The following is a 12,314-nucleotide window of genomic DNA, read 5'->3' as shown; positions in this document are numbered from 1 at the left end:
ACAGTTGGACAAGGGCTTTGGTGTGGCTCGTGGTTGGCCATATACATCAAAAGACAGGGCATCTGCCCGAAGGAGGTTCCCCTTGCTCCAGTCTGGCTGTGGGACCAGGAAAGGCAGAGCAGGGCCCAGGAGGCTGCACCTTCTAGAGCAGAAAAGGAGGATCAAGCTGCACTGACTTCTAGTACTCTTGCCAACTCTTCCCTTCATGGCTGACACCCTCTGGAGAGCCCTTTGTGGACTCTGAAGCACTCCCCACTATGTGATGGCTCAGGCAGGCGGGCCTCAGCTCCTTTGAAGGAGCTGCAAAGCGAAGTTCTGGCCTTCTGGGCTCTTTAGCAGGGAGACCAGACCCCATGCCCTTTTCTACCCCAGGAGTGCAGGCTGTTTTGGCACCATGTGCCTGGTAGTTTGAACCCAAGGTAGTTTGAACTCCTCAGGAGACAGACTCACTGTGGAACCACTTAGTCCTCAGCCTCCTCCCCACACAGGCACCAGGTGGTGCAGCACAAAGCCACTGTGAGGAATTGGAAAATGGTTACCTGATCACTTCACCTCCACACGCTGCCCTGACATTCCAGGTCTAGTGAAGTATCCCATCCAAATGTAAGGAAATACAAGTATTTAAGTAAACTTTTTAAAGATTGTGGTAAGTTTCAAACATAAAATTAGAATAATCTAACCATCCTGGCATCAGTAGATATCAACTTAAAATCCTACTTACCAGATCAACATTGTTTCCTCTGTTCGCTTCCTCCAATAGACACCCAAGTGGGTTATTTTGTAGCAAGTTCCAGATGGCATCATATCTTTAGTAAATAGTAAAAAATGTGTCATTAAAGATTAGGATGAGCAGCGTACCTTTAATGTTCACATGGAATGTAGCATGCTGTGGAGTTTTATGCAGGTTCCTTCATTGCTCCCACGTGACCCAGGGTGTGGGAGGATAGGGACATCACCTGAGCAGGAGTGGTGGTACCCAGCACTGGCATTGTCCAGACTTTTGTCCAGACTGCTTCTGAGGGTTGTTCTCCTGTCCCTGGGGCTGTTGCCTGTGTGTGTCCAACCCCCTGCTTCCCATTCACTGTGAGTCGAGCAGCAAATATCTCCAGCTGCAGTAGTGATTTAGGTGCTGAGGGGCTTTCTGAGAATGAAGGCTGTTTTACTTCCCTTGTGCCTACTCTTGCTTTTCATATGTGGGAAGTCTCCATTAGAACCCGTAAGAGCCCAGGAAACTGGGTTGGCAGTGCGGAGCATCCTCCCCATCCCCCAGTGAGGATGTGCTCAGTGAGGGTTCTTTCTTTCCCCTGGTCCGAGGCCAGGAGGTGCCTTAGTTTAGGGCAGTGGTTCTCAACCTTCCTAATGCCTCGACCCTTTAATACAGTTCCTCATGTTGTGGTGACCCCCAACCATGAAATTATTTTCGTTGCTACTTCATAACTGTAATTTTGCTACTGTTATGGATCGTAATGTAAATATCTGATATGCAGGATGTATTTTCATTGTTACAAATTGAACATAATTAAAGCATAGTGATTAATCACAAAAACAATATATAATTATATATGTGTTTTCCGATGGTCTTAGGCGACACCTGTGAAAGGGTTGTTCGACCCCCAAAGGGGTTGCGACCCACAGGTTGAGAACCGCTGGTTTAGGGGTTGCCTACATGTTTGATGCTGGAGACACTGGCTGTCTGAATGGACAACCACGTTTAAGCTGTCTGAATCCAGTATAAAAACCATCAACAAGGTGGTTATGGAGTTAGTCCCACCAGTAGTCATGGGTAACTTTGTAGACACCTGTGTCACACCCAGGATGACTTCTTGCCCTTCCTTTACAGTGGACACCTCAGGTCTTCTCTGAGTCTTGCCCATCGCATGGCCTGCCCTGCCTGCTCTCTGCCATTCCAGAGTAGCTTTGTCCCATCTTGTACCTCCCCTAAGGACATTTAGGTATCTGTATGGAGCAAATGCCACCACACTGGGGGTTCCATGACTGGGCAATATTTATTTCCAATAAAGAGGCCACTAAATACAGAAAACAAATGGGTTGAATGAATGGGTTGAGAACGTGAGCAGTTCACACAGGAAGTCATCATTGGCAGAAAGGGGACGTGATACTAGGCTCACTAATTGTTCAGGAAACACAAATTAGTTTGCATCTATTGCGGGAGCCCTAATGAGGAAATGAGAGGCTGCAGTGCTCAGACTCCCTGGTGTGTGGATTCTGCCCCTTTTGGGAAAGCCGCTTGGCAGGTGGTTTTGAGGTGTGTGTGTTTGTTTTACTGGGAAGATTCCCAAGGCATCCACGACAGCAGCAGGCTGCATGTGGCCCTCAGCCCTGGCCTGCAGACTTATTCCAAAAACGGCTCAGAGGCTCCCTCCCCATACAGGATGGAGCGGTGTATGTGCTGTGGTGATGAGAACATGTGTTTTCATGCAGACAGGTAGGTGGTCTTTGGGGTGGTGGTAACAGTCAGCTCCCATTTGGGCTGGAGTTGATAGAAGGCAGGCTATGTTCTCTTGGCATCCTCGCTCATGCCACTGTCTTCATTCTGGTTCCCTCTCCCCTCTCCAGGCTTTGTTGCCTTATCATCTCACAAAGCCCTGGGACCTCTGCTGTAGGAGACCCCACTCAGGTGATGCCCTGCCACAGGCATGCCTGCCTGCCTTCCAGCTGACACCCACATCCTTGCCAAGGATCTGTGCTGGGCTTTGCAGTCCTCGAGCCTGGATGGGAGCCCCCCTTGACATGTCACCTAGGCGTCTCTGCTACCCACAGGACCTCTCTATCCAGGGTGGGAGGCCTGTTGCTCCTGGGTGGGTGGGTGGGTTGGTAAGACAGGTTCAGGAGCCTTCTGTTTGTGGTCAGACCACTGCCTACCCACAGGCTGGCTGAGGTGACACTGCCAACTGGATCTGAGGCCAGAGGCCTGATCTGATGCTTCACAGACCTCCAGGATTCTTGCCTGTCCAGTGTGGTAAGGGCCAGGGCTCAGGGACAGACTCCTGGTAGCATTTCTCAAGGTCTGCAGACTGACTCTATCTGGAATGTCCACGTACTGCTTCCCACACAGTGCTCAGTGCCCTGCCTGTCATGGCCAAGAGTGGGGCAGAGCCAGAGGGGTGAGCCCCTCAGGGAGATTCCGAACTTCCATGAAGCGGGGGCAGAAGGAGGGAGACGGGTAACATTTTTCACAGGGCTGAGGGCCTCTCTGTACACCACCCAAGTTATGGCAGAGCCCGCAGGCCTGACCTGTCTCAGCTCCTGTGAAGCTTCCAAGGAGGGTCCTGGCCGTAGGGTGTCTGCGGCACCAGCTGGCTGCCAGTCCCAGGCTGCCCAGGTGTTCTGCCTCTCTCTCCTTCTGGCAGTGGGACAGTGTCTGCCCAAGGACAAGGACACTCTGTGCTGCTGGGCGTGCTTTGCGGGGACTGCTGGTCCAGGAGTGTATGGGGACCTAGGGCTCTAAATATACCAGAGTGAGGTCACTAGGGTGGAAATAGGCCATGTGGCAAGCTCAGGACCCTACCAGGCTGAATCCCAGGACTGGAGACAGGGAGCTGGTGGCCCTGCTCTCCCTGTGCAACTGGCCTCCTCACCATGCAGTCTCCTTTTGCACCACGTCCCTACTCGAAGGCACATTAAGGTGTGTAGGTGGTTGATTGTGTCTCCTCTCAGATCCGCCTCTTTAGCTCAGTTTGAAGTAGCTTTCTAGAGACAGCCACAGCCCCAAAGAAAACATCATGAGACGAGGCCGTTGTTGCCAGGGTGCAAATTGGCCCCTGGCAAAGGGGCAGCTTTGCGAGAGCTCTGTTGGGCACAGTGAGGGCTTCTGTCGTGATCTGTGGTCACTGCAATTTACACCCACACTGCCTTTAGCTGGAAATGGGGCAGATAAAAAAAAGCCAGGAATACACAATGCCAGCAGAGTAACAGCCCCACATCCTAGTCACCGGTACCTGGGCACATGGTACCTTACATGGCAGAAGGGACTTTTGTGACTAAGGGAGCAGACCTGGATTGTCCAGGTGGGCACAGCCTGATGTCATCAACTAAACAAAATGGTGATGACATATGGAATCTTTACAAGCAGAGACCATTTCCTGGCTGGTCAGAGGTGTGGTGCGGGGTTGGGGTGCAAGCCAGGAAATGCAGTGCCTACCAGAAGCTGGGAATGGCCTTCAGATGACAGCCACAAAGAGAACAGGGACTTCAGTTCTGCAGCACTGAGGAACTGAATCCTGCCAACGCCCGAAGGAGCAGGAAACGAGCCCCAAAGGAGGGTAGTCTGCCAACATCTAGACCACAGCCCAGGGAGACCCAAGCACACTTCTGACCTTCAGACCTGGGATGATGCATGCATTTTGTTTAAGCCACTCAGTCTGTGATCATGGATGAACACTTTGGCAGCAAGAGGAAATTGATACACCATGGTGCTGGCAAAGATAGAAAGATAAGGGAAATAGGCTTCCTCACCTTCCAATGGGAGCAGCCTCCCTAGGGGCTAATTACAGTAGTTCAGGGAGCCCACAGCCCCTTTGGTTGCTTGTTTGTTAGACCAAAGTCACATCTGATAAAGGTAGTGATAGCAGCTTTGTCTATAACAGCAAGTGAAATACCCAAGTGTCCCCCAACTGGCCCTGCTCGGTGGGGCCTCCCTCACTGGAAAGCTGAGCAAAAGGAGGGGTCTGTGCTGCTGGGGATTTCAGATGTTAGTGAGAAAGAGCAAGACATAAAACCATGTTTTGTTTTTTTAAAAATATGTGATAAGTATGTGCACAGGCTTGTGTATGCAAGGAATATTTCTTGGAAAGCTACAAGGAGATGCTGCAGTGGCTGGGTGGAGATGTACCTTTCCTTACTGTATCATGTCTACATAACTCTGTGTGTGTGTGTGTGTGTGTGTGTGTGTGTGTGTGTAGGGCAGCCGTGGGCAAACTACGGCCCGCGGGCCGGATCCGGCCCATTTGAAATGAATAAAACTAAAAAAAAAAAAAAGACCGTACCCTTTTATGTAATGATGTTTACTTTGAATTTATATTAGTTCACACAAACACTCCATCCATGCTTTTGTTCCGGCCCTCCGGTCCAGTTTAAGAACCCATTGTGGCCCTCGAGTCAAAAAGTTTGCCCACCCCTGGTGTAGGGGGTGATGTGCTCACTGTGTGATTTTGGTGGGAGAAGAGGCTTACTCCAGATGTGGGCCAGCCCACTGGAAACCTGCAGCTGCTCGGTTGATGGAGATGTAGGCGTTCTTATTCTCTATTCAAATTCTTCAGCAAGAATGTTTTGTCAACATGTACTACTAGGCCAAGGCTTGCCTCTTCATTAGCGGTGTCTTTTAGTAAACATAAGTTCTTGGATTTTGATTAAGATAGTTTCCGGTTTGTCCATATTTTTTCTTGAATGGTTAGTGTTTGGGGGTTCCTAAGAAATCTTTGTCTACCCCAAAGTGGCAAAGATCTTCTCTTGTTTCTTCTAGAAGCCTGAGAGTTTTTGCTTTCATATTTAGTTCTATGATTCATTTTGAGTTAATCTTGAAGTGCTTGGTGTAAGTGGAATCAGCCACATATATTTTTTTAATATGTCTTTATTGATCTTAGAGGGAGAGGGAGATAGATAAAAACATCTATGAGAGGGAAATGATTGGTTACCTTCCTGCGTGCGCACAAATACACGTGCGTGCACACACATGATCAAGCCTGCAACTCTGGTATGTGCCCTCACACACCAGCCAGGTAGCCATATATATTTTATGTGATACTTCCCTTCCCGTGGTTTGAACTCCATTTTATTAGTACAGTGGGGCCTTGACTTACGAGTGTCCCGACTAACGAGTTTATCGAGATACGGCTGATTTTGAGTTGCAAGCTAAAATTCGGGTTACGAGCCAGCTTCAGATACCCCACTGCTAGTTGGCACAGCGAATGTCACAGTGAATGCCACAACTTCAGCCCAGCATCACGTGTCTCACTCGTTCACTGTTGATTTGACATACGAGTAATTTGAGTTACGAGCTCCGTCACGGAACGAATTAAACTCGTAAGTCAAGGCCCCACTGTATACAAAAGCTGCAGTTTGCTCATTTCTATGGCTCTTGAATTTCTCACTCTGTTCCTTCAAACTCCTAGAGGACACTGGTGTCATCATAACGTTTGAACATGTCACCTGCAACTTTCTGTATCATCTCCTATCTGTAAAATGTGATGATAATAGTATCTATCCTGGGGTGATTGTGACAACTAAACCAAGGTGGTGACATATGGGAACATGTATTAGTAGGACAGGGCCTGTCTTGAAGCAAGTATCATAAAGGGTTGTAATTGCTTCGTCATAAGATGTACATACGTGTTTGTACTAGACAAAGCCCATCGCTCCCCAGTCAGCTGTGCCAAGAACTCTCTGGCATTGTCAGGTACCATTTCTGCCAGGTGGGTGTGTACAGTGTGTTCACATGAGGGTTCGGTCTACACTTCCCGATTACTAGGAGACTTGAGCACTGATGCTACAACCTCCTGTGTTTTGCTCAGGGTCTCTGTATGTTCCAGATTGGGATCACTGGGGCCTTGTGGCATCTGTCTTGTCCCACTTTGACTTTTTGCTCTCTTTATAGTTTCTTTGGATGAACTCTAAAGGTCTTGTTAAGGTAGCCAAATCTATTGGATTATTATGTATCAATCTTTTCTTTTAAACTTGCTGTATTTTATTTAACACTTTAGCCTTCCACCCCATCAAATGGCAGAGTAGAGTGTATCTCTTTGATCAAGAGATCTTGTTTCATTAATGTCATGAGTTTTGGTTGTGTGACAGACACTCGAGAGTGTGGCCATGTACATGGATAGGAGAGTGAGTGCTGGGTGCCATGTTGCCCCCGGGCAGAGGTGTGCAGCAGGGGCTTCAGAGATGCCAGCTCCACTGGCTCTTGGTGTGGGAGAGGTAGAGCAGGCTGGGGTAGGGAGAAGGGCAGGGGTGTGACGAGTGGCTCTTGTCTTGCAGATCCGGAACATGGTGGCGGTGTTGGAAGTCATCTCCAGCCTGGAGAAATACCCCATTACCAAAGAGGCACTGGAGGTGAGTGTCCCAGCCCACAGCACGTGCTTGAGAGTGTCATCTTTCCTTGGGCACTGAGGAACCTGGGGTGGGGTTGGGGGTTCAGTCCCAGAGTTGGGGTTCCATCCTCCGCAAGATGCCTTACACTCTTGGGGAGGGGGTGAGGAGGGTACCCAGGGGAGACTGCAGTGGGTGTCGCTGGCCCTGGGCTCTTTTGTTTGCTGTTGCCTTTCCCACAATGTACTGTCATCCAGAAAGCTTCCTTGACAAAGGGTCCTTGCAGTGGCCTTGGCGCCAGTAGCCTGCAGGACGGTGCTTCTGAGAATGCTGCCTCTGGCCCTGGGACCCTAGGGTCTGAGGACTATATTTGAGAATTTAGATGTCACAAAGGACCCAAATTCCCCATAGGTTTTGTGTCTGGTAAGCCAGTGGTTTAGGGGCCACAGGGGGACTCCGTCTCAAAAAAAGTGCCATGGTCTTTCTCTGGTTGTAGGAGACGCGACTTGGGAAACTCATCAATGACGTCCGCAAGAAGACCAAGAATGAAGAGCTCGCCAAGCGGGCCAAGAAGCTGCTGCGGAACTGGCAGAAGCTCATTGAGCCTGTGCACCAGAATGAGGCAGTGCTGAGGGGGCTGGCAGGTGCCCCTGGCTCTGCTAACGGGGGTGCCCACAACTGCCGGCCAGAGGCGGGGGTGGCCAGCGCACCCAAGAGCATCCATGACCTGAAGAACCGCAATGACATCCAGAGACTGCCTGGGCTGCGGCTGGACAGGCTGGGCAGTCACAAGCGCCGGGGGGACCAGCGTGACCTTGGCCACCTTGGGCCACCTCCCAAGGTCTCCAAAGTAAGCCATGACTCCCTGGTTCCCAACTCATCACCTCTCCCCACCAATGGGATAGGTGGGAGCCCCGAGAGCTTCCCAGGTCCCCTGGACAGTGGCAGGCACGTGGGCCCTGAGGGCAGCTGCCTGGAGCAGGGCGAGAATGACAAGCACAGCATCAAGATCCCCATCAATGCTGTGAGGCCGCACACCAGCTCCCCAGGTCTGGGCAAGCCCTCCGGGCCCTGTTTGCAAAGCAAGGCTGCAGTGCTACAGCAGCTGGACAGGGCGGACGAGACCTCGGGACCTCCCCACCCCAAAGGGCCGCCTCGCTGCTCCTTCAGTCCCCGGAACTCACGGCATGAGGGCTCCTTTGCCCGGCAGCGGAGCCCATACTCACCCAAGGGCTCTGTGCCCAGTCCCTTGCCTCGGCCCCAGTCGCTCGATGTCACGCAGGTGCCGTCACCACTGCCACTTGCCCAGCCATCCACACCCCCTGTGCGGCGGCTAGAGCTGTTGCCCAGTGCTGAGAGCCCAGTGCACTGGCTAGAGCAGCCTGAGGGCCACCAGCGACTGGCAGGGCCGGTCTGCAAGGCAGGGCTGTCACCAGCTGAGTCCATCCTACCCCGGGCTGGCTTCTCCCCAGACTCCTCTAGGGCGGACAGTGATGCAGCCTCCTCTGGTGGTTCAGACAGCAAAAAGAAGAGGAAACAGTCACGTGACTACACGGTGAACTTGGGCGGCCAAGTGGCCGAGGCAGGCGTCAAGCCTGTGCGGTTAAAAGAGCGGAAGCTCACCTTTGACCCCATGACAAGACAGATCAAACCTCTGACCCAGAAAGAGCCAGTGCGGGCCGACAGCCCTGTGCACACGGAGCAACCCAGGACAGAGCTGGACAAACCCGAGGCCAAGACCAGCCTCCAAAGCCCCTTTGAGCAGACGAACTGGAAGGAGCTGTCACGCAATGAGATCATTCAGTCCTACCTAAGCCGGCAGAGCAGCTTGCTCTCATCTTCGGGCGCACAAACCCCAGGGGCCCACCACTTCATGTCTGAGTACCTGAAACAGGAGGAGAGCACCCGGCGTGGGGCCAGGACGCCACACGTGCTACTGCCTCCAGGCCCATCCACTGACCTCCCGGGGCTAAGCCGCCAGGTCACGCAGAACGATCTGGACAGAATCCAAGCCCACCAGTGGCCAGGGGTGAATGGGTGTCAGGACACACAGGGTAACTGGTATGACTGGACGCAGTGCATATCGCTTGATCCGCACGGTGACGACGGGCGATTGAACATTCTGCCTTATGTTTGCTTAGACTGATTGGCCCCTCAGCCTCTAAGTGCATTCCCACCTTGCAGTTAGCAGGAGGGTGGCCAGGCCTGGAAGCCTCGTGGTTTGGAGCCCAGCTGAGGCAGAAGGGAGGGGCGGGGGTCTTAGGTCTCTCTAAGCTCTTCCCTCAAAATTCTCCTTCTTTTGTGAAATGCTGCTACCAGTTTACTAACAAAATTACAAAGGAAGGACCGCGTGGAAGGAAGGCCGGCAAAGTGAGTTCAGAACTCTATAGCAAACCAGCTATAAAACGCGTCAGCTCCCCACCCCAGGAGAGGTGCAGACACTTCCCAGCATCCATGAGCTGGGACCTCAGTTACAGGCAGGCACAGAAAACCTGTGGGAGAAGTTACCTTTAACACAGTGACAGAAGCATGCATCCCATCTATCTGCATTTTCTGTTCTTTCATTTGGCCCTGAGTGTTAGAGGCAGTGGGCAACCTCATGGCCTATTTGCACCCCATCCAGCCAGTGTTTCCATCATGGTGCCAGATGTAATGAGCTGCTGGCATCAGGTGGGCCCCTGGCCAGCCTGTTTGACCCACACTCCATGGGCATCCACACATGAGTATTTCGTTTCAGTTCAAACTCACTTTTTAAAGAAATGCTGCAAAAATTTGTTTTCTAGAGTTTATTTTATTCCATTTCACCACCAGCCAAATAATTTTCCTTTCTGTTTTTTCATTTTCCCTTTTCTGCACATATCTAGAAAACTTCACCTTTCTAGAGTCTCATCCCCAAAGCAAAAGGTTCCCACAGGTGCTACTGGTGTGTAAAGCTGTACTGTTGGCAAGGAGACCTGTCTGTGCGCTGGAAACACTCATGACCATTCCTTTAGATTCGTTTGCCTTATGGTTGTCATAACGCGATTTGCAAAAACAAGGAGCCTTAGTGAATGTACAGTATCTAGACTTCTGTGTTCTCAGGATGCAGAAGGGAGCAACTTTGCTATTTGGTCCAGTAAGTGGACACCTTGTGATATAAATGTGGAAATAAAAAATAAAAAAAAACCATTTGCACAAACCGGTCTGAGAATCATTTCTAATTTGGTCCTTTACAGCCAAATCTGTTTATTCTGGATGGGCCAAGAAAACGTGTTCAAGGTTTGGGCCCTACAGTATGAGTCTGTACAGAAGTGGGTAGGCAAAGTGACCAAGTCAGCCTGTTAACATTCTTCATGGACACTGACTTCCATCTGCCTTTCATTTACTCAGCGTCACATGTTGCCTCTCCCACCTCGAGTCATGTACTGGCTTTGGGTGATAGAGACCAAGGCTCCACATTCAAGGAATGTTATCCTATCTCCATCCAGGCCTCACCTGCCCCAGGGAGATTTTGTGACCTTTACTTACCCCCTAAAATAGTTATAGTTTTTATATGGCATGGCACAGAGCCATGTCTGGCAGTGTGCCTCCTGGCCCTGGCCCCAAGCTGCCAACTCCCCATGCACACCTGGAGCTTAGATCTGGCTGGTGCTGATTTTTTTTAAAAATAACTTTTCTTCCTTGACTGTAAAGGGATAATAATCATTTAATTCTCCACCTTTGTCCCTGGAACAATTAGATGACTTTGGTTTTCTAGTTTTTCCACTCCAGGATGGTCATCTTGGACATACCTACTTAATTTCACGGATGAAGAAGCAGCTAACCCTTAAGAAGGGTAATCTCCTAGGGTGAACCCAGAGGTCCAGTCAATCCAGAGCCATAGTTCTAGAGCCAGTGGGGTTATCTGACAGCCTTCCTTGGTTTGGTGTAGGACACACCCACCCCAAGAAGGCAGTGTGTGAAGTGGCTTTGAGGGCAGTCTAAGGCTGAACTCTGGCCCTGCTATCTACCAGCTGTGTGGCTCGCTTCACTCCTGTATGTGTCCCCATTTGGGAGATACAAGTGCTTGCTTCAGAGTTGTAAGACTAAGTTAAATGATCAAAGTTTTTTAAGAAGCACTTCAGCGGAACCATCTGTGGTGTGGAGTAACTAGTTACTTTCCTAACCTCAGTGTGCCTGTTTTTCTCACTCTTAATGTGGCCAGCCCTGCTGCCATGTGGATGTCTGAGGAAGTGACATTACTCTGTGACAAATGGTGACCCGCACAGCTGGGAGATATGAGGGTTCAGGTTAGTGTCACAAGTATATCCTTTCCTCAGACCTGGGCTTTGGGACAGGTCTCTGCTCCTTGCTGTAGGGATCACCTCTCCTGTCTGAGTATCCAGTACGTCCCATGGTAGATACTGCCTGCCTTTGAGAACCCAAGTTTAAGATAAGGTTTCTCCTCCAATATTTTGGAGATCGATGGACTGCCACTTTCTAATTTGCCAAGTAAGGACACTGTAAGAGAATTTTAACACCCTTCCGATCCCCAAGCCCACTCCCAAAGTTATTTAGTATATGACTTGGAGCAGACGAAAGTCCTTTAAGTAGTACAAGATCATCTTGCTGAGAACACCGTCTTATTTTCCACCGCGGGGGTCCTGGGCATCAACAGATGGGGCGCGGCACCTCCCTCTCCCACAGAGCCCTGGAGACTGCCCGAGGAGGCTGCCCAGTCTGGGCTTCCGGTCTGTCCGCCTGTGAACTGGAGAGGGTCACACCTACCGCACAGAGCACGTAGCGGCAGTTCCCAGGACGTGCTCCAGAGAACCAGCCACGGGAGTCCGCTCCCGGTTTGCAGAAAGGATTTAGCTTTTCACGATTTGATCTTTCATCCTCGGTGTCTGCCTATCAGGAATCTGGTTGCGGGCGCCGGTACAGCGCGATGTCGAGGAGTGGCCTGCGAGCTCCATGGTGGCTCACCCGCGCCCACCAAGTCTTTTAGAACTTCGGCTCCAAGTCCCCCAGCCAGCCCACCACTTTGCAACCCCGTTGGGCTCTCGGCCCGCGTCTCCTTCCGCTTCCGGGATAGGTTCTGCCCTCCACCGGAAGCCCACCCGCGGGGGGCGGGGCCTGCGCTTGCTACGTAATGGCGGGCGCGGCGGTGACGGGAGGCGGCGGCCAATGGGGAGCGGCGTTGGCTGGCGCGCCCGGCCCCTCCAGGGCCCCGCCCCCAGCCCCGCGTAGGGCCGTCGAACGGGCGGGAAAGTGGTGGCCCGCTGGGTTAGGGATGGCGGCGGTCCCCG

General features: G+C 51.5%; 1 protein-coding gene and 1 long non-coding RNA gene across 5 annotated transcripts in view; one reads left to right on the top strand and one right to left on the bottom strand.

Annotated features, from left to right (window-relative positions):
- MED26 (mediator complex subunit 26) overlaps positions 1-10,225 on the top strand; it is a 44,218-nt gene extending 33,993 nt beyond the window's left edge. For 3 of the 4 annotated variants that reach the window (XM_014465149.1, XM_014465151.1, XM_014465150.2), the window contains 3 exons: positions 6,997-7,071; positions 7,544-9,101; positions 9,912-10,225. In XM_014465149.1, the coding sequence (XP_014320635.1) occupies positions 6,997-7,071; positions 7,544-9,101; positions 9,912-10,066 (1,788 nt within the window). In that variant the 3' untranslated portion in view covers positions 10,067-10,225. Of the gene's footprint in view, positions 1-6,996; positions 7,072-7,543; positions 9,819-9,911 lie in introns of those variants that run through there. The other variant, XM_006099659.3, reaches the window with a different exon arrangement.
- LOC111828084 lies at positions 7-12,188 on the bottom strand. The gene is made up of 3 exons (XR_002831860.1): positions 11,794-12,188; positions 722-806; positions 7-142 (listed from the first exon to the last, which is right to left on the bottom strand). It is a non-coding gene; the product is annotated as an uncharacterized LOC111828084 (long non-coding RNA).
- Positions 12,189-12,314: the final 126 nt, after the last annotated feature.

The sequence above is a fragment of the Myotis lucifugus genome, unplaced genomic scaffold (assembly GCF_000147115.1).
Source record: "Myotis lucifugus unplaced genomic scaffold, Myoluc2.0 scaffold_280, whole genome shotgun sequence".
Taxonomy (NCBI): Eukaryota; Metazoa; Chordata; class Mammalia; order Chiroptera; family Vespertilionidae; genus Myotis; species Myotis lucifugus.
Note: the sequence above shows the minus strand (reverse complement) of the source record. Positions and strands in the feature narration are given on the sequence as shown.